The following is a 22,476-nucleotide window of genomic DNA, read 5'->3' as shown; positions in this document are numbered from 1 at the left end:
AAGGGAGGGAGGCATGGAGAATGAGACTATGCGATCCGCTCGGGACAGCTAATCCGTATTTATTTATTTTCTTAATTGAAAAAAATCCGCGATGGACTGAGGGCACGAAGTTTGAAGCGCGAAGTAGTGAGGGATCACTGTATTAATATTTTCAAAAAAAAAAAAAACGACAAGAAAAGGTGCAATACCTTGCCCATTTCTTTAAATCCGGTAGGGTCAAACTCTGACCCTCCTTGAGCTGAACCACTGCGGTGACCTTTTGTCCCCACGTATCGTCTGGTGCCCCAATCACAGCGATGTCTGTATGAAAAAAAAAAAAAACCCAACAACAAGAAGTTGTCACTCCACAACTAATAATTAATGTCTGTGTATTTTTGGTTGTCATATGCTTATTTCTTTTTACTCGTTTTTTCAAGGCATATAAACACTGTCTATTGTTGTTTAATATAACATGCAAGTATCTTCATAGTTGTCACTTATGGTTCTAGTATTGCACATTCTCATTGCAAGTTGTTTTGAGATGAAAGAAAACTTTAACTACTTATTCTTTTGTGCGTGTAGAGTTCAAAGCATTGTTCAGGCATTAAACTGAGTTTTACAAACGTTTTGCCTACAGATAGAAGTTGACCAAGGCATTTATTTACCTATGATGTCTGGATGAGACAGCAAGTGGCGCTCCACTTCGAGGGCGCTGATCTTATAGCCACCACTCTTGATTATGTCAACTTTTGTGCGGCCCATGATCCAATAAGCACCTTCTTTAAATACTGCTGTGTCTCCTGTACGACAAATAAAATGAACAAAAAACATGTGCTCAGATCTTAGAATTGCCATATATCATAACTTTACGATCAGCTCGTTCACGAAAACATCATGTAAACATCAAGTAAAATAGTTTAAACAAAAAAATGTTGTTTTGACATTACTCAAACAAGGACAGTACAATAGAAGTTCCATTCAAAACAATAACAATGCCAACCATTTCCATGTGTAATCCAGTGACTCTTTTAAATCACTCACAGTGTTCCATTACAATATTGCATTGATTCCTCGGACATGTTCAAATTAGCCGACGTCAAGAAGTCTGCATTGATTTGGATTCTATGCAGTGGTCAGGAATCAATACAGAATGATGTATGTCCACTGCAATACAATGGGGTAGCCAATAAATAAAATATAATGGTCACATTAAATGGACAGTTGTGGATGAATATTAGTCAAAATTATATAACTTGGATTGCCCTGGCAGCAGCACAGCCAGACTGGTGTGCTTCACAGTCAAGAGGTTCCCTGGGAGAACTCTGAACCGTGGCTGAAGTGTGTACAATTTACATTTACCATTTTTTTCTAAACTGACACTTGAATTTCTGCATGCCTTCTTTAAAATGGCATGATAGGTTAATTCTCAGGAAGAACTGTTCATGGATGTGAATGTCAGTGACATGAACATTCAACAAGATTAAAAAAAAAAAATTGTTAAATTCCTGATTTGTTCTATGGCTTGGATTATTCTGATCAAGGCTTTGAGTGAGCTGGATCTTATGGAAACAAGTACACATCAATTCACATCTACAGGCAATTCAGAATTTTGTTTTGCTTAGTTTATGGAACTGGAATGTAGGAAGAAGCTGTCATACACAGAAAAGGCCAATGCGAGTAGTGAGGGAACATGCAGGAACAGGAAGGTCTGGGAGGCAGACATGCATATGCACCACAAGCTAATTTTAGTAGAAATTCCAATTTATTGTTTTATTTGTGAAAATGATAATAGCTCTAAGAGTTGATTGAAATGGGAAAATTGTGCTACACACTTTAGTATAGAGGGATGTTATTGTTGACTTCACCAAAGCTACAGTTACACTTCAGGTCAAATCCAATTTTTTTTATGGCGTGACGGCCCTGGCCGTTTAACTGCTGATTTATTTTGAGAAGCCTCCAGTCAGCTGATCGTCACCTCTGCCAGCTGGCTGCTTCCCCTCCCACTATGACGAAAGCTGATCGATGACGGACGGACCAACGACGTCGCCGCCGCTGATTGGCCACGAAGAAAGGCGCCAAGCTTCTTAAACCTGCTGCTGGCACCGCTCTGGGAGGTCGCATTTGACAGCATTCCGCCGCGGTCCTCCTCGCCAGCTGTTTGCTTTGAGTTTAATACACTCCCACTTTTTCGGTGAGGTCTTTTGTGTTTTTCTATTATTGGATCGTTTTTGTTCACCACTGTAAATAACTGCACTGAAGCAGTAGGGGTAAGTCGCCATTTCTGTGCAACCCGTTTTCTCCTGTTTTGTTTAGTGTAAAAAGCTAGGTTAGTGGCTGTCTTTTCTTTGTTCCTTTTACATGATCAGGGTTTAGCTAGCGGGTGTGGTTTAAGTGTAGATTCCTTTTGTTTGTTGTTTTGGCCTGGGCTTACCCTGAAGCCGCGCTTCATCCACATTTTGTATTCATTGCGAGTTTGATTGTTGTGTAAATAAATTTGTGTCCACTCGTACCTTGTGTGGCTCGTTTTATGTTGCGCCCTTAGCGAGCTGTCCGTGGGACTTAACATATGGGATGATGAAATTTGTGCTATCAGAAACAATCTGAAATTCTATATTGAATCTGAAATGCTAAACTCGAATTTGAAATATTTAACATGAACAGTCAAAATATAAACCTGTATCTGAATCCCGTAATTTTAGATTGTATTGCTTGATTTGAATCATTGCATTGAAACCTGAATACAAATAATCTGAAATTTGCAATTCACTTTCACGAAAAATTTGACTCCTTTAAATTTTTCACATTCAGGTATCACGATACAAATTCACTATGAAAAAAAACAAAAACAAATTCAGATTGAAATTTTTTGTGACATACACATACACTTGGAGGGAAGCAATCGATCACAGTTAAAGATATCCTCTTGGCAAACCAGCACATTTTTTTTCCTTCTATTTTGTGACACATGCCCTTCGTGAGCACGTAAAACATTAAAATATTATGCAGAAGAAATGTTGTTTTACAGGTGATTACACATTTTTGTGCATCATTTTCTAAAAAAGAAATGGAAACAGAAGTTGGAGCACATGTCATTGATGAGTTTGTCACGTCTCACACTTAGGTCAACGTTCTCCTGAGCTGCAGAGTCAACTCTGATGTCCATTAGAGTACAGTGGACTCAATGTCATATTCAAGAACCCTATCTGAGATGATTCAGGCATTATGACATGGAACGTTATCATGCTCGAAGGTGGGTACGCTTTGGTCATTAAGGGATGGACATGTTTAGCAACAATACACATGTAGGGTGTGTTGTTGTAACGATGCTCAGTTGGTACTAAGCAAAGGTGGGTAGTAACGCATTACATTTACTCCGTTACATTTACTTTTTGAAAAGAATGTACCGGTAATTTTTAGAGTAATTTTACGACACAATACTTTTGAATTTTACTTGAGTAGTTTTGTGAAGAAGAAACACGACTCTGCTACTTTGGGCTACACTAGACTACACTAGTTACATTTTTTTCTCTTTATTCTACATATTGACTTTATTTTTGCCATAGATGCCGACAGTAGTGCTACCGGTTTAACCAATAAGATGTCGCAACAATAAACATGTCTCCATTACACCATTCAGACGTAACAATATTTCCTTCTCCACCAAAGTGCACTCATGATCTTTGGACGATAATGGGTCGTAGTGTAATGGTCTAAATTTCATGATTTTTGTGCCATTTATTTGGCATAATACAGTCACATGTAATAGGCTCAGCAACTCAGCAGGGATTCCTAACGGTCGGGCCAGGGACCGGTACCAGTCCGTGGCGCATTTGCTACTGGGCCCCAGAGAAATAATAAATACTTTGTTAACGACCGCAATCTGGCCTGTGCCCCTTTACTAATTTGAGTAGAGATTTGCAAATGCCGTCCTCTAGTGGTGGTCCAGTGGTTACTGGGGTGTTTGCACACCTATATCAGCCCAGCGTCAGTCAATGTAAACAGTACGCTAACTGTTGTTGGATGTGTGCTGTGGGCGGTGACGTCTTCGGAAAACTTTTATATGGGGAAAAGGCCACCTGCTGAGCCATAAGAAGACCCTACATCCAAGTCCGTTCTACATAATATGTGGCTAAAAGCTAGCAAACAAGGCAACAAAAGCGATTGCACTGATAGCATCATACCTCGTGGCGAACTCTGCTCCTAAAGCCAAGAAACCTTTCACGACTGGAGAAGAACTCATTATGCCTGGGACCAAGGATGTATGCCGTAAAGTTTTAGGAGAGACCGCCGTTAAAAAAGGTTGATTCAGCGTATGATGAGTTATATTTTCCCAGCACTTAATGTGTGTTTTTAGCGCCGTCGTGTTGCTGGCCAAGAGTATTGGCACCCCTGCAATTCTGTCAGATAATGCTCAATTTCTCCCTGAAAATGATTGCAATTACAAATGCTTTGGTAGCAATATCTTCACTTATTTTGCTTGCAATGAAAAAACACAAAAAAGACTGGAAAAATAAAGATAATTTTAAACAAAACTCAAAAAATGGGCCGGACAAAAATATTGGCACCCTTTGAAATATCATGTGATGCTTCTCTAATTTGTGTAATTAACAGCACCTGTTACTTACCTGTGGCGCATAACAGGTGGTGGCAAAACCTAAATCACACTTGCATCCAGTTAAAATGGATTAAAGTTGACTCAATCTCTGTCCTGTGTCACTGTGTGTACCACATTGAGCATGGAGAAAAGAATGAAGACCAAAGAACTGTCTGAGGACTTGAGAAGAAAAATTGTGAGGACGCATGGGCAATCTCAAGGCTACAAGGCCATCTCCAAAGACCTGAATGTTCCTGTGTCTACCGTGCGCAGTGTCATCAATAAGTGTAAAGCCCATGGCACTGTGTCTAACCTCCCTAGATGTGGGTGGAAAAGAAAAACTGATGAGAGATTTCAACGAAAGATTGTGCAGATGGTGGATACAGAACCTCGACTAACATCCAAACAAGTTCAAGCTGTCCTGCAGTACGAGGATACAACAGTGTTTACCCGTACTATCTGTTGGCGTCTGAATGAAAAGGGACTCCATGGTAGGATACCCAGGAAGACCCCACTTCTGACCCAGAGACATTAAAAAACCAGTTTGGAGTTGGCCAAAACTTACATGAGAAAGCCAAAGAGGTTTTGGAAGAAAGTTCTCTGGTCAGATGAGACAAAAGTAGAGCTTTTTGGGAAAAGGCATCAACATAGAGTTTACAGGAAAAAAAACGAGGCCTTCTAAGAAAAGAACACAGTCCCCACAGTAAAACATGTCGGAGGATCCCTGAAGTTTTGGGGTTGCTTTGCTACCTCTGGCACTGGACTGCTTGACCGTGTGCTTGGCATTATGAAGTCTGAAGACTACCAACAAATTTTGCGGCATAATGTATGTGGGAAAGCTGGGTCTCCCTTAGAGGTCATGGGTCTTCTAGCAGGACAATGATCTAAAACACACTTCAAAAAGCACTGGAAAATGGTTTGAGAAAAAACACTGGAGACTTCTAAAGTGCCAGCAATGAGTCCAGACCTGGATCCCATGGAATACCTTTGGAGAGATTTGAAAATGGCAGTTTGCAGAAGGCACCCTTCAAATCTCAGAGACCTAGAGCAGTTGGCTAATGAAGAATGGTCTAAAATTCCAGCAGAACATTGTAAAGAACTCATTGATGGATATCAGAAGCGGTTGTTCGCAGTTATTTTGTCTAAAGGTTGTGCTACCAAGTATTAGGCTGAGGGTGTCAATACTTTTGTCCGGCCCATTTTTGGAGTTTTAATTTACAATACTACCAAAGCATTTGTTATTGCGATTATGTTCTGGGAGAAATTGAGCATCATCTGACAGAATTGCAGGGATGCCAATACGTTTGGCCAGCAGTGTACTAAATTTACTGGCATTTTCTGTCAAAAATTGTCAGCCTGTGAAAAAAACTTTTGACCCTACAATCCAAATGTATCAGCAGAACTGAAGACGAATCAGACCAGGTAACGTTTTACCAATCTTCTATTGTCCAATTTTGGTGAGCCTGTGCAAAATCTAGCCTCACTTTCCTTTTCTTAGCTGACAGTAGTGGTACTGGTACCCTGTGTGGGTTTATGCTGCTGTAGCCCATCTGCCTCAAGGTTTTTCGTTATTCGTTCAGAGATGCTCTTGAGCATATTTGAATGACTGTTTCCTTCCTATCAGCTCCAACCAGTCAGACAATTCTTCTCTGACCTCTGGCATCAACAAGGCATTTTGCTCACTGGATTTTTTTGTCTTTTTCAGACTATTTTTCTGTAAAGCCTAGAGATGGTAGGGAGTGAGAATCTCAATTAGTGCAGCAACGATTAATCGATTAACTTGAGTATTCGATTACAAAAAAAAATATTCGAATTAAATTTTGTTGCTTTGAGTATTCGTTTAATTGAAGTGGCGTTTTAATGGTTTATTTTGAAAGTGTTTGCAATTAGTTTTATTGATGAGGGTGGGTACACTGCCCTCTGGTCTGTCTCTTTTCACATGGCTGAATCCAACTGCTCCCTGTTAAGACCAACGTAAGCTAAGTTTTTGTTTGAGCTAATGTTTTTTGATGCATTTTTAATCTAGTTTATAGGTATATTTAGCCGTTTTTTGAGGGAATATGTGTCTGAAACATTTGTTACTTCAAACGTTAGCATTTTATAGTATTTAAGCTAGTGGACTTTTTCTATGCAAGTTAGCCAGTTGTTCTTTTGTTGTACATAGATCTTCATTTAAAAAAAAAAAAAATACCGTTTGAGGCTCAGCTCATGTATTTTACTTTTTCATGTTCCTTATCCGATTACTCGATTATTCGAACTAACTAGTCCATCGATTAATCGACTACTAAAATATTCGATAGCTGCAGCCCTAATCTCAATTGTCTCATCAATCTCGTCTTGACCATCTCAGCTGCGGCCATGTGATTGGCTGCTAAGCAATTTGCATTAACAGGCAGTTGGACAGGTGCGCCTAGAAAAGTGGCCAGGGACTGTACATGCGCACACACACAAAAGGACAAGTGTAGGGACAAAGCATACACTTTGAAGGGCTCAGCTGGGCTAGGGGACAGTGAGCAGAGAAAATGGGTCAGTACCGGAAGATGTTCCTTTGGCTTATTACAGGTGGTGCACCCACAGCTGCGACTGAGGAAGGAAGGGGATGGGGGGGGGCAACATGAGTCACAATTGACAAAAAGGTGGCTGGCTGAGGGATCAGTGAAATATATCACACGTGCATTCCCTCAGCATTTCAGAATCGTCCACATCTTGGACATTAATTTGTTGTGAGGTACCTTTTTTTTTTTTTTTTTTTTTTTTTAATCAATTCAAATATGACTTAAGCAACAATGCTATTAGGCTTATGATATTATGAAATGCTTCTCATGCTCATTTGTGTGTGTTTTCTCTGGCTCCCTCCCACATTCCCCAAAACACGCGTCTTGGGTTGTTTACAGTGCGTGTTGATGTGGGACTGCTCTGCATCCTGCTGAGAGTTGTGTATGCAATTTTTATTTAGCTTTGACATAGCAGCATTGACATAAAGAGTTCTCAGTATGATGCACCGTAGACTACCAACAATAATACACAATGCTTAATTATTACCGGTTTGACAGTGTCAAAACAATAGCATTACCTTTGGAGTACTGCATTAGATTGCACAGGTGCAAGACAAGTATTGTTGTGGATGTGGAATACCCCACCCTATATCAGACTCTCCTGCGCCCAGCAAATACACCTACCTCTGTTTTTCCCCACTAATCATTCATCCTTTCCTTCGACCTCTCCGAAGCATCTCTCATCACATCATCTGTTTCCTTCTCTCCACCTATCTTTGTGTCTCCTCCTTCCACTTGGTTCTATGCGTCTGCATCAATAGAGGGCCCATCTGCTCCCATACATCACGCACTTCATTTCAGTTTATTAGCTGGGATAAATCATAAATATTTCATTATACATCACGGGCGGCTGTCGCCTGCACACCGACAATTTATCACTGCTGCTCTCTCTGCCGGCTTGCCACTGTGACTATAAGCTTTCCAGTCTATTAAACAAGATTGATACAGAGTGTAAATTTAGATATCGGGAATTTCTTCACAGACCACTGCTCTGCACTGATAGGGCAGGGTAAGTGGGGAGGGTTGGAAAGATGGGGGTAAGCCAAGGGGGAATTCAGGTGTTAACGGCAGTAAAGGGGTTGTTACACTCTCTACCTTTCTTACTCTTGCTTTTAGAGAAAACAGGAAATAAAAACAATCTTCCAGTGGTCTACCCTGACAGCAATCGTGTGTTATTTAATTACTATTATAGGTATTATTTTATTTTCAACTTTTCTTGAGTTTGCAGAAGGAAAAAACAAAAGCAATCTTCTAGCTATCGACTACAAGCTTGTTATCATTATTATTATCTTTTTTTTTTAACGTTTCTTGTGTTTGCAGGCCTCTTTGTTTGCAAGCTGAGGTCAATAAATCTTGTACTGTAACCATCACTCTTAAAATAAGTAATAATGCCAGTGGCTAATCTCAAAAACTAACACTCATAACATGTTTGTGCTGAGTTTCGAGTACTTAAGCAAGACTCTCTGACCTTGCCTCTTGGACGGGAAATAATTCAAGCGAGAACCGCATGTTCAGAGAGTGGCACAAGAGGGAATTGTAATTTGAGAACACTGGCTGATAAAAACAATGATAATAAAACAACGTGGTAACTGTGTTACTGGGCCAAACAAACACCAACCTGCCCACACCATACTGTATATATAGGGTTTACAAAGGCAGTATACACATAAACAACCACACATATTCACACACAGACGCGCACGCGCAAACTACTTCAGGCATCAGAGACTCTCCACCATTATGCGCCGTGGCGTCAGAGGAAGATATGGCCGAATGGCTTTCTTAATTAAAACGATAAGAAGCCTAATTGCACTGGGCTTTCATCTCATTCAGAGGCATTAAAGAAAGTGAAGGCAAACAGTGGATAGGATGAAAAAGAAATAAAAACAGATCAAGACTTTAACTGAAAATGAAGGGCAGACAAAGTTTCACTTTTTCTGGAAACTTAACTCCATCAACAACTTGGAAAAGATCTGCATAACGCAGTTTAAGACAAAATATGTGTGAAAATATGTGTAAAATTACTATATGAAATGAGTCACTGTCCAATTAAAAATACACACACTATATCATATCATTGCTGATATTACCAATGTTTTTTTGGCGGTAATATGAATTTTGAAATCTCACGGAACTGTGTTATGATGATGTCAAATGCTAAGTTACCCGGAAAACGTTGCCGAATTTGTCCTCAGATGATTATTTTGCGGGAATGCACAGAAAATCTTCGGCCGAGCACTTATGATTTCCTGGGACTGGGGAATCAGTGTGGGCTTGCTGGCGAAGCGCCATGAAGGTTTAGGTTTTAGAAAAAAGGTGTGAAATGTCTGGACATAGTTCGTGGTATGCCCCTTAAAGAGCATATGACACGAGAAAAAAAGTCTAAAATGTCATTATTATGTGAATTAGAATCATATTTTGAGACGATTCGACTATATACAACAATTTAGCAAAGCACAGATGACGAGAAATTAGTCTTTTAATCTGCTGGTTAGCCACGCCTACCATTATAGGGCTTTAGTGTCCCCAACAGGTGGATGACGTCAGCGGTAGACTTGGCTCATCGATTTTACTATTCAGCCCATTGAGGGGAAATTATTCAGAACGAGGAAAACGCGACGAAGAAAGCCGCAAAATGTCATTGTTTCAGTCTCTCTACTCCAATATTTTTACAGGATATTCTTTTTACCCAAGTATTTTTCCCCAATAGCTATATAAATGACTTGAGAAGGACCAGTCAGCCCGTTGAGGGGGAACTATTCACAACGAGGAAAACGCGACGAAGAGAGCGGCAAAATGTCATTGTTTCTGTCTCTTTACTTCAATATTTTTACAGGATACTCTTTTTATCCAAGTATTTTCCCCAATTGCTAAATAAATGGCATGGTCATGACAAATAACAGTCTTGTGCTGAATGGAATATGAAATAATAAAAATCCATTTATTCAGGACGACATGGCAAAATTACTCCATAATGGTCAAAACTGTCGACTTCACCTTTACTGTCGCACCTCCCGAACGATATTTTATGACACCTAAATCGGACATATGTCATTTCCCTTCCCCGGCTTCGGAGAATGTAAACAAACCAGAAGGCGTGACAGCTAGCCGACATGCTAACCCGAACCGAGTGATGTTTCAAAGTCTTCAAAGCGGAAAATCACACATAGGTATCCTGGATTATTTGACATGACGACCCGGTTGTCGAATGTCTTAGCGGATCGGCAAACCGCCCGGCGGAGAGCAATTTACAGTTCGTTCCCCGGAGGAGGGTGGCTGGAGCTAACGCAGCTAACGTGCTGCTGCTAATGCATTAGGAGAGCTTTTTACATGCCTATCAATGATCAAACGTAAGTAGTCCTTCATTTAAAGGAAGTTTGTAGTGTTTACTTTGTAATCGCTGTATTCGTATTTGGCATAATACAAAACAAGATGTTTACTCACTTCATCGTAAGTCCAATGGTACCACAGTAAATATCCACGGTGAATGGGAACCTTTTGAAACTCCAAAAAGGCGCATACGCCTCTCCCTCATACAGAATGATTTTTCCGCAGCCGTTTGGCTGGCGTGACGCGAAAAATAAACGTATTAATCCACAAAATCAGCTGAATCCTTCATCCTCATACACAACAGTACACTGTAGCGTGAAGAGGACGTCTTCTACCGTACACGTCACAGCGCCCTCCTCCTTAATGCAAGACCGAAGCCGGAAGTCACTCATTTTCCTGGCGCGGGATTCAAAAAAACTAAATAAATATAGCGATCGCTTCCACACACATCCAAGCGGTCCATATCATTCAGGAGCATAAAATATCGCGTGTATTATGAAATAAACATGCTTTTTCGTGTCACAGGCACTTTAAAGCATACGCATCGCTCATAAGGTGCTTAAAAATCAAGTTAGGTTCCACTTGCAGTTTATTGTCATCTACGCTGTAGTCGTAGGCGCACCTCCCAAATCTTTATACGACTTTTACACTGATTGCTACAAATATAATAATATACGATAATATAATACAGTATGTGACACGGTCAGTGTCACATACAGTTGTGGTCAAAAGTTTACATACACTTGTGAAGAACATAATGTCATGGCTCTCTTGAGTTTCCAGTTATTTCTACAACTCTGATTTTTCTCCGATAGAGTGATTGGAACAGATACTTCTTTGTCACAAAAAACATTCATGAAGTTTGGTTCTTTTATGACTTTATTATGGGTTAACAGAAAAAGTGATCAAATCTGCTGGGTCAAAAATATACATAAATGGATCTGAAAAAGCGAATCATTGACTTGAACAAGTCAGGAAAGTCACTTGGAGCCATTTCAAAGCAGCTGCAGGTCCCAAGAGCAACAGTGCAAACAATTGTTTGTAAGTATAAAGTGCATGGCACTGTTTTGTCACTGCCATGATCAGGAAGAAAACGCAAGCTATCACCTGCTGCTGAGAGAAAATTGGTCAGGAGGGTGAAGATTCAACCGAGAATCACCAAAAAGCAGATCTGCCAAAGAATTAGAAGCTGCTGGAACACAGGTGTCAGTGTCCACAGTCAAGCGTGTTTTGCATCTCCATGGACTGAGAGGCTGCCGTGCAAGAAGGAAGCCCTTGCTCCAAAAGCGGCACCTTAAGGCTCGACTGAAGTTTGCTGCTGATCACATGGACAAAGATAAGACCTTCTGGAGGAAAGTTCTGTTTCGGTCAGACGAAACAAAAATCGAGCTGTTTGGCCACAATGCCCAGCAATATGTTTGGAGGAGAAAAGGTGAGACCTTTAACCCCAAGTACACCATGCCTACCGTCAAGCACGGTGGTGGTAGTATTATGCTCTGGGGCTGTTTTGCTGCCAATGGAACTGGTGCTTTACAGACAGTAAATGGGATAATGAAGAAGGAGGATTACCTTCAAATTCTTCAAGATAACCTAACGTCATCAGCCGGAAGATGGGGTCTCGGGCGCAGTTGGGTGTTCCAACAGGACAATGACCCAAAACACACATCAAAAGTGGTAATGGAATGGCTAAATCAGGCTAGAATTAAGGTTTTCGAATGGCCTTCCCAAAGTCCTGACTCAAACCCCATTGAGAACTTGTGGACAATGCTGAAGAAACAAGTCCATGTCAGAAAGCCATCAAATTTAACTGAACTGCACCAATTCTGTCAAGAGGAGTGGTCGAAGATTCAACCAGAAGCTTGTGGATGGCTACCAAAAGCGCCTAATTGAAGTGAAAATGGCCAAGGGACATGTTACCAAATATTAGCGCTGCTGTATATATATTTTTGACCCAGCAGATTTGATCACTTTTTTCCTGTTCACCCATAATAAAGTCATAAAAGAACCAAACTTCATGAATGTTTTTTGTGACAAAGAAGTATCTGTTCCAATCACTCTATCAGAGAAAAATCAGAGTTGTAGAAATAACTGGAAACTCAAGAGAGCCATGACATTATGTTCTTCACAAGTGTATGTAAACTTTTGACCACAACGGTAAGCGCTTCTATGGCAAAATCAGTTTTCTGTCGTTGAAAGTCTGTGTTGTGTGTGTGTCAAGTTAAGTCAGAGGAGAAGTAACTTATTTGTCACACTGCTGTTGCCATGATTGTGTGCTCCCTGTGGGTGTGGTATGTGCTCCCTGTGGGAGTGGTATTACAGTAAAAAGGAACCTAAGTGATGAGTCGTGTGCACATGTGATTAGAAGCATACTGAATAAAGAAGTGTTGTTCCACTCAAGTCTCGGCCTTACATGTACTTAGATTGATGAAGTACACAACAAAAAGTGGCGGGTGGGGCTAGAAACGTCATTTGACATCTTGGTGTTCTTTGCTGTTAGATGCTAAAATGTAAAATATAAAAAATATTTTAAACTGTTATGTTACATTTTACTTTTGAAGCTAAACACTTGGCCAATTTTTGTTTCCATTTCAAGTTGTGTCACTTCTTCATCTCACCAGATTTGCGCTATTTACATGTGTAATTGAGTAAAAAAAACGGTGCCTTAAATATTGTGTGAAATAAAATGATGTAAATACGAAGCAAATATTACACATTTTTGTATGCATTTTTATTTCCATATCATCCAAAATATTATTGCCCTTTTATTTTTTTGTTGCAATATTGGGATTGAGTTTTGAGTCTAGATCGCCCATGTCTGACACAATAAAATCACTTGCCTAGCCAGTGCACACATGTGGCTGAGTTGTTGCCATAAATGCCATGCCCGTGTCAAGATGAACATACTAGTACAGTACATGGTGTGAATGGTCTTTGCCACTTTAAGGAAAGTGCATGCCAACACAGCAGTTGACATTGCAAGTGATATTTGGGAGGATCGTGCTTGTTCACACTAGTGAAGTGTCAGCTGGATGACATTCCTCATCGACAGCGTACAAGTGGAGCCATGGTTGCTCGCAATATTCAGCAGAACCCACAGCAATGGGGTTCAAGCAGAGTGCCCTCCATTACTGAGACGAGAAGAGCCTTATCTCCTCCAAGACAAGCAGTCGAAATGTGAGTCGTGCTTCTTTTCAGGGGGACTGTAAACACTTAGCATACATGAATATTAATGTTCTACATTAAAGCCCCAAAGCCAAGATGGAGGAGTTAATGAGGATAAATAACAGACAGCCAAAGCGCTGAAATCTCAGCTTTGACATTATTTATCATCCTTAACTTTTGTCACAGCTCCTTTTTTGGTAATTAATATCACACAAAACAGCACTTTGCACTTGGATGACTGATCTAATTTGTTTAATATAATGCAATTAAAGGAGCTTGAATTGCTTTATGGTAATGTTACTGATGAGATTGCTTGCTCTCTGCCTCTTCGCAAGCCGATAACAAGCTGAACTTGAGGATTGATGTCTGTCTCAGATCTGCTATGTTCATCGAGAAAGTGATTTAACCGCCATTTATAGTATATGCCTGCCTTTTTTTTACAGTCAAACACACAAATCTGAAGGTGGAGATGACAATGACACCTGAAACATTAGAAACACTGATTACAGAAAAACAAATTATGCCTGTGAAAGCAAATAATTCCTAAAAAAAGAAGAGGAAAGAAACAATAAATTATATTGAAAATGCTCACAAGGTGTGGAAAGTTGCTCAAATACATTATGAAACAAAGTAGTCAGACTGCTGATGAATTCATTATAGCAGATAAAACTGAACCATAGTTTGATTGGGGATTATGTGTATATTAAAGTATCCTACTGCAAAAAAAAAAAAAAGAGACAAAACCCGCCATGTGTGGATCAATCTTTTCACAATCGATCACGTTTTAAAGCATGCCAGATGTGCATTATTAAATTATGTCTGCCTTGGTTCATGTCACGCCCCTCTACAGAAAATAGAAGTCGCAGCACATTGACAAGATCAAACCAGGATGCTGTCATGGGCGCTGGAAGTCACTCACTGCAGGGGGTGCTGAGGAACTTTTTTAGCTTTTATCATTCAAAAACAGCCGTTTCGGTCCAAATTTGCCATGCTCGCATGTTTTCTCCACACACGGCTTGCACAATGGCAGTACACATGCATGCTGGATCGTTTACGTATTACTACTACTAGGCTACTACAAAGACAGCGTTCTACTAGTATTTCACCTACATTGTGTCTGAGAATTTTTATATTGGAAATGAAAATGCCTGTGTATTCTAATACAAATCCCTGCAAAACTAAGAGGGCCAGTAAGCCTCGGTTTAACACCCCCTTTTCACAACACTACAATAAATTGCACACGACTATCTAACAGCACTCTGCACGGCGGCAGCTCAATAGCAACAACAACAATAATATGGCTGCAATGCAAGCAAGTCTTACCTATTTTAAGACACCAAAGGACAATCATCTTCATTTAGACCTTGAATTGAATTTTAGAAAATGTCACTGGCACTGCTTTTGTACAGAAAAAAATCGCTAATTCGTTTTTGTGCGATGTTAACGCCTCCTCTGTCAACTGTTTACTTTTCTGTTCCAATAGCGCCTTATTTATTGTTACCTGGTAGAAAGCAAGGTGTCAGTTTGTGTTATTACCAAAAATTAAAAAAAAAAACAATTTTTTTCAACTTATATATTTAATCTCCAAAATTAAATAAATATTTTTTCATTATGTTTTATTTATCTTTATTAAAAATTTAATCAGCACCCCACTTCCCACGCCAGTGGATGCTGTACAGGTTAATTGAACCTAGTTACAAACTCACAACAGACAGAGCTGACTAACAAATTATTTACCAGTTTCCAAAAAGTTAAAGGAGTAGTGTGCCCACTTGGAAAACCCAGTCCCTCTCCAGGCATAACAAGCAGGCTGTAAATGGGAGGGTGGGAAGGTGCCTTTGAGCAAACTGCTAGGAAGACAGAGGGTCCCGCTGGAAGTTGTGACATTTGGCTTGGGAAGACATAATGTGACTGGGGGTGAAGTGTGACATTGGGAGACAAAGAGAAGGGGAGAGGGCAGAAAAAGAACTGTTGGGCACAAGAGAGCTACCATCCACATTATGGCTGAAGTCTGCAGGAAATTCATATAAAATTTGGCTGGCCTACTGGCATAGTGCTGAGCCAGTAGGCAAGTACATTCACCTTTACTGTGGGACACAGACACACAAACCCACAAATACACAACAATACTGTATCTGGCTGTATGTTCTCAAAGACGTGTCACATAGTTTAATTCATCGCCTCATCTGTCCGTCACATGCCATATGAAAGCACAAGGTCACTGTCACCAAATACCTTACTTTTGACATGTATGAAATGTATGAATGAACAGCAAATTTAATCTTGATTCATATACACTGAAAAACATAACTGACCTTAACAAGGGTCAAAATGTTATAAGACCAGATAATGACTAACAATTACATTTGATCTGATAAACTGAGGCATAATGGCCTAAACATATGGAAATAGCAATACCCCACATTTAAGTGCCTATGACAGCAAGAAGCGTGTTTATTTCATATTTCATGCAGTATTTTATGCTCCTGTGTGAAATGGCTTGGATGTGTGTGGAAGCGATCGATATATTTATTCAATTTTTTGAATCCGACGCCATAAAAATGAGTAACTTCCTGGATTGTGGATTGATGAAGAATGTGAATGTGACATCAGTGGGCTAATCATCTTCAGTGTACAGCCAATACTACAGTATGCAGAACGACTGCAGATTCATCTGATTTTGTGGATTATTTCGTTTACTTGTCGCATCACACCAGCCAAATGTGCTGCAGGCTTTTGTTGCTGCACCAGGGAGAGGCGTGTGAGCCTTTTTGGCTTTCAAAAGTTCCTTTTCACCACGGATAATGGCCAAAACAAGTCAGACAACTGTGGGACCATTGAACCAACACAGACGTGAGTAAGCTACGTGTTTTATATTATGTCAAATACTACGATCATGGCACACGTTTTAATAAGGAAGTGGCTTGCATTTTGTGGGTGACAATGCTCCCTGTCCACCGAGAAGGCTACTCAGGTGACGAGTGGCGGCTTGTCACACACCATGGAGACTTCCAACCCCTCGGTCTTCTTCGTGTGGCCGCAAATAGACCACTATCCTCGGCTTGAGCTCGGGCAGCCCCCCGCTCCGACTTCGGCCGGTTTGTCCATCGAAAATCCACTATTTTCGGCGTTCATTCCCCTCCCTCCTCTATCTGCCTGCCTACCAAAGCCGCAGCAGAATGACCAGCTGTAACTTGCTTGCCGCCAAGGGGCTGGCCGAACGGTGAAGACAATCAACCCCGCCGCCGTGTGTGACATGAGTCAGGGTAGTTTTGTGTGATTTTTCGTTTTTGAAAGGCGAGAATAAGACTTGGAAAAGCTGCTTGGTTCAGGTTAACATGTCGGCTAGCTGTCACGCCTCCTGTTCTGTTTATGCTATTTCCTCGGTCTCTGAAGCCGGGGCACGGAAATGACAAAAGCCGGACTAACTCCGGTGGCATAAAATACCGTTCGTGAGAGGAAGAAGTCGGCAGTTTTGACCGTTATGCAGTAATTTTGCCCTGTCGTACTGAATAAATGCATTTTTAATATTTCATATTCCATTTAGCACAAGACTGTTATTTGTCATGACCATACCATTTATTTAACAATTGGGGAAAAATACTTAGATAAAAAGTATATCTTGTAAAAGTATTGGAGTAGAGAGATTGAAACAATCATGACATTTTGCTGCTCTCTGTGGCATTTTTCTCGTTCTAAATCTTCCCCCTAAATGGGCTGAATTCTAAATCAGGTGAAATCGTTAACCTGCCGACGTCATCATCCAGCTGGGGAAGCTACAGCACTATAATGACAGGTGGGAGTAAACGGCAGATTCAAAGACTAATTTCTTGTCATCTGCGCTTTGCCAGTTGTTGTATATACTGGACTGTCTCAGAAAATTAGAATACACAATATTCTAATTTTCTGAGACAGTCCTGTACATTAATCCACCATTTAAAGCAGGGGTGTCCAAACTTTTTGCAAAGGGGACCAGATTTGGTGTGGTAAAAATGTGGGGGGCCGACCTTGGCTGACGTCCTTTACATAGAACAATATACAGGACTGTCTCAGAAAATTAGAATATTGTGTATTCTAATTTTCTGAGACAGTCCAGTAGTAGAATCATTTCAAAATATGATTCTAATTTACATAATAATGCTATTTAAGATTTTTTTTTATGCCGTCACAGGCACTTTAAAGCTCAGTAGCTTTACCCGGCAATGAAATCATGTTTCCAATACATTTTTTTAAGCTATCCTTTATCACTGAAATTTAACAACAAAACAACTTTGGAAATTATCTATTCATTGTAGAAAACCCCCTCAAACTTCAAAAGAGAAACCACATCAAGCAACGGAAACATATCCTCATTGGTGGTTATAGTCCACAAAATTTAATCTCCAAAATAGTTTATTGGCTCAGTTAAGAGTGAAATGAAGGTAAAACAGCAAGATTTTTAGGTCAATGTAAAAATTTCGCCTTGTAACGAATTGGTTAATATATGACAAACTTCATTTTCAGCACCTGCTAGAACGAAAAGCTGTTATTTGACACTGAACTTTCAAATGGAGATGATCGCTCATCCTCACTCTCCCTTGCTTATTTACAAGTTCATCAATTTATTTATGGTTCAATTATCAGCTGGAGGTGACGGGCTGTCGTGTGTATTTGCGACGACAAAAGATGAACTGTCATTGGGAGCGCCACAGATCTCTGGAAGGATGGACAGACTTGAGCAAAGAGCACAAAAAGGGGTGTTAAAAAGTACGAAAGAATCAATGTGCTTAGAGATGTTTGTGAGGTTGAGTAAAAAGAGCGAGCACTTGGGGGATGGCGACAGCTTCCCTATAGAGCTGCCAGTCAAGCTTCACAGCCCACTCACACTAGTGGAGACACCTCTCGCCGGCTGAGGAGTTATTGATTTAATTCTCACACTCCTTTCCTTCTCAAATTCCATGTTTGTTTGGTCATTTCTTCTCTTTTTCTTTGCCTGTCAGCATCTCCAGTGAAGCGCCTTTCGACCAGGTCTTCCATCTTGCATGCCAGGTTTTGGCACTAAAACAATGATTGTCTAAAACCAATGAGTTCTTTCTTTGAACTCAACAATTCTGCTGGTTTATCTAATACAATGCACTTTTGTTTGGCTCAGAGTAATAAAGGAGCAAGCAAAGTTTCATCTTAAGTGTTCGTGCGCTGCATGAAGACTCATGGAGCACTCCTTCACAGTACAAATGAAGAGGATGAATGTAATGATATTTATAGCTATAGCTATTTATAGAAGATGCCGTACATTTCATTATACAAGCAAATCATTCTACAGAAAATAGATCTGTAGATGATCTCTGTAGTCCTCCACATACAATTATTGGATCTGAAATTAAGTACATACATCTTCAAAGTAGTTTTGTGCGCAGCTAATTATTCTTTTGAAACAGTTGTACAGTCATATGAAAATGAGGAGAAATTAATGAACAAAAATAAGGGGAAAGAATGCATTTCATTATGTTGTTCTTAACCGAACTTATGCTTAAAAGAGAATGATAAGTATGCCTTGAGAGCCCTCAAGTAAAGCACATGCTATCAATTTACAGGAGTTTCTTAGGGATAAGAACAAGTATTCATCTTTTTCTGTTTGTGTAGACTGAGGATCCAGTTACAGAACCTCTTTCAGGCTGCAACAAAGGCTTCCTCTCATATTAGAATCATCACACTGATAAACGTGGATGATGTACAAAATGAATAGAACACATCTTAGTTATACAGTGCTATGAAAAAGTATCTGAACCTTTTGGAATTTCCCCCTTTTTTTGCATGAAATCACCATAAAATGTGATCTGATCTTTGTCAAAATCACACAGATGAAAATACAGTGTCTGCTTTAACTAAAAACACCCAAACATTTATAGGTTTTCATATTTTAATAAGGATAGCATGCAAACAATGACAGAAGGGGGAAAAATAAATAATTGAACCCTCTGCCTAAGGAGACTTAAAGCGCAATTGAAACCAATTTTTACCAAACATTTTAAGTCAGGTGTGTGCCTAGTCACTGAAGAGTGGTTTTATGCTGCCTTGCCCACTACAAAAGAAGAGTGGTTTTATGCTGCCCTGCTCTCTACAAAAACACACACCTGGTAAGAAATGTCTTGATGAGAAGCATTGTCTAATGTGCACCATGGCCCGGTCAAAAGAGCTGTCTGAAGACCTGCGATCAAGGATTGTTGAATTGTATAAAGATGGAAAAGGATACAAAACCATCTTTAAAAGTCTGGATGTTCATACATCTACAGTCAGAGAAGTGGTCTAGAAATGGAGAGAGTTTGGCACTGTTGCTTCTCTCCCAAGGAGTGGCCGTCCACCAAAGATGACGCCAAGAGTTCAGTGCAGAATACTCGGAGAGGTAAAAAAACAACCCTAGAGTGTCTGCTAAAAACTTACAGCACTCACTGACACAGTCCAATATCTCTGCACACATCAACTGCTGTATATGTAAAACTATGGCCAAGAATGGTGCTCATGGGAGGACTCCACAGAGGCAGCCACTGCTGTCCAAAAAAAACATTGTTGTTCGTTTAATGTTCGCAAAAAGGCACTTGGACACTCCACAGAGGTTTTGGCTGAATATTTTGTGGACTGATGAAACCAAAGTTGAATTGTTTGGGAGTAACAGACAATGTCATGTGTGGAGGAAAAATGGAAGAGCTCACCAACATCAACACCTCACCCCCACCGTGAAGTATGGTTGAGGGAGCATCATGATTTGGGTCCGTTTTGCTTCCTCAGGGCCTGGAAACCTTCCAATCAATAATGGCAGAATGAATTCAAGAGTTTATCAGGATGTTTTGCAGGAAAACGTTCGACCGTCTGTCAGACAGCTGAAGCTAAAAAGAGGATGAATGCTGCAACAAGACAACGAACCAAAACACAGAAGTAAATTAACTTTGGAATGGTTTCAGAACAACACAATACACGTTCTGGAGTGGCCAAGACAAAATCCAGACTTCCAAACCCCATTGGAAGGCATTGGCATGACCTAAAGACAGCGATTCATGCCAGACATTCCAGGAATCTGACTAAACTAAAGCAGTTTTGTGTGTGTGTGTGGGGGGGGGGCACAAAATATTAAATGTGATGGTTCACTTACTTAATTTTCCCCCTTCTGTCATTGTTTGCATACTAACCTCATTAAAATATGAAAACCTATAAACGTTTGAGTGGTTTTAGTTAAACCAGACACTGTTTTCTCATCTGTGTGATTTTGACAAATATCAGATCACATTTGATGGTGATTTTATGCAGAAATGTGAGAAATTCCAAAAGGTTCAGATACTTTTTCATACCGCTGTATGTCTGGAAAACAGCCAACCCAATTATTCTGTGTGACCTTACGGCAAAAAAATGCCAGACAACGTCAAAAAGGCAGGGTAGGGGACAGCTCAAGGGGACATGCAACGAGTTGAGAGTCAGAGAAGTGTGAGGACCAGACAGAGAAAGCTGGTCTGTTATTCAGAGAGCAGGTGTGAGGTGTGGGGTTGAAGTGAGGCACTGGCAAAGCAGAGAGCAAACGCTAGATGTAAGGCTGCAGCTATCGATTATTTTAGTCGTCGATTAATCGATTAACTAGTTATTTCGAATAATCGAGTAATCGGATAAGAAACAAAAAATTAAAATACCTGAGTTGAGTCTCAACGGTATAAATAAATGAGAATCTAAGTACAACAAAAGAACAGTTTGCTAACTTACATAGCAAAAGTCTGCTAGCTTAAATGCTATAAAATGCTGACTTTTATTTTTTTTTTACAATGCTCTTAATAAATGATTTAAAGACATATTCCGACAAAAAACAGCTAAATATACCTATAAACTAAATTACGAATGCATAAAAAAAAAAACATTAGCTCAAAGAAAAACTTAGCTTATGTTGGTTATAACAGGGAGCAGCTGGATTCAACCATGTGAAATGTCACAGTTATGTAAAATTCACTGTTGCCACTAGAGGGAAGTGTATCCACCCGAATCAATAAAACTAAATCCAAACACTTTTAAAACAAACCATTACAACACCACTTTAATTAAACGAATACTCGAAGCAGCAAATTTAATTCGAATCTTTTTTGTAATCAAATTACTCGAGTTAATCGATTATTGTTGCAGCACTAGCTAGATAAACAATGTCAGCACCAATTTCGCAGTTTTACACGCAAGGATTTGCCTGAACAGCAAGCACAAACGTATGCCTGAGAATTTGGATGCCAGGCTTAAAAGGAATTAATAGTGATCATTGTTTCAATAATCACTTGGTGAAATTATCCTTGTAGTAAGGGCATCTGATTTTTTTTTGTCTCTCAGCTTGTGTGTGCATGTGTGCTTAAAATAGTGAAACAGACACGTGTACTTTCAGAGTGAGGTTTGACGCACTGAAAAATAGGGCTTTGTGTTGCCTATAAAAGATTGGCTGCAAAATCCAAATGTGATAAGAGCGCTGAAAGTACTCAAGATCCTTCTCCCTGTCAAAGGGATCATTTTTTAAAGGCAACTGTAAAAGAATTCAGAAGAAATTAACATCTTTTTTTTATTTCAAAAAAAGGGGATTCACCATAGTTAATACATGATTTGACAAAGGAAATTACATTTTCATTCAAGCCGTCTAGCTATTTTTAACATACATTAAACATTACATTACAGTTAGAAGGGATACAAAAAATTAGTACTTTATTTATGGTATTGTATTTAAAGGGCAGCTGAAGAGCTTTTCGGATTTCGTTCTTGAGTGTTTTACTCTGTTGAATTGTATTAAATGCATCATTTGCTGTCTCAAAAAGTCACATTAAAAAAATAAGTAAGAAATTGATCGCGTAGTTTTTAAGTTACGGC

At 39.8% G+C, this 22,476-nt stretch overlaps 1 protein-coding gene across 2 annotated transcripts in view; it reads right to left on the bottom strand.

Annotated features, from left to right (window-relative positions):
• The window catches only part of acsf3 (acyl-CoA synthetase family member 3), an 87,907-nt gene that overhangs the window by 11,548 nt on the left and 53,883 nt on the right, over positions 1-22,476 (bottom strand). For both annotated transcript variants that reach the window (XM_057831532.1, XM_057831540.1), the window contains exons 8-9: positions 645-779; positions 189-300 (exon numbers count right to left, since the gene is read on the bottom strand). In XM_057831532.1, coding sequence (XP_057687515.1) covers positions 189-300; positions 645-779 — 247 coding nt within the window. The remainder of the gene's footprint in view (positions 1-188; positions 301-644; positions 780-22,476) is intronic.

Source organism: Corythoichthys intestinalis, chromosome 1 (genome assembly GCF_030265065.1).
Source record: "Corythoichthys intestinalis isolate RoL2023-P3 chromosome 1, ASM3026506v1, whole genome shotgun sequence".
In the NCBI taxonomy this organism is placed as follows: domain Eukaryota; kingdom Metazoa; phylum Chordata; class Actinopteri; order Syngnathiformes; family Syngnathidae; genus Corythoichthys; species Corythoichthys intestinalis.
This window is presented reverse-complemented; position numbering and strand designations above follow the sequence as displayed.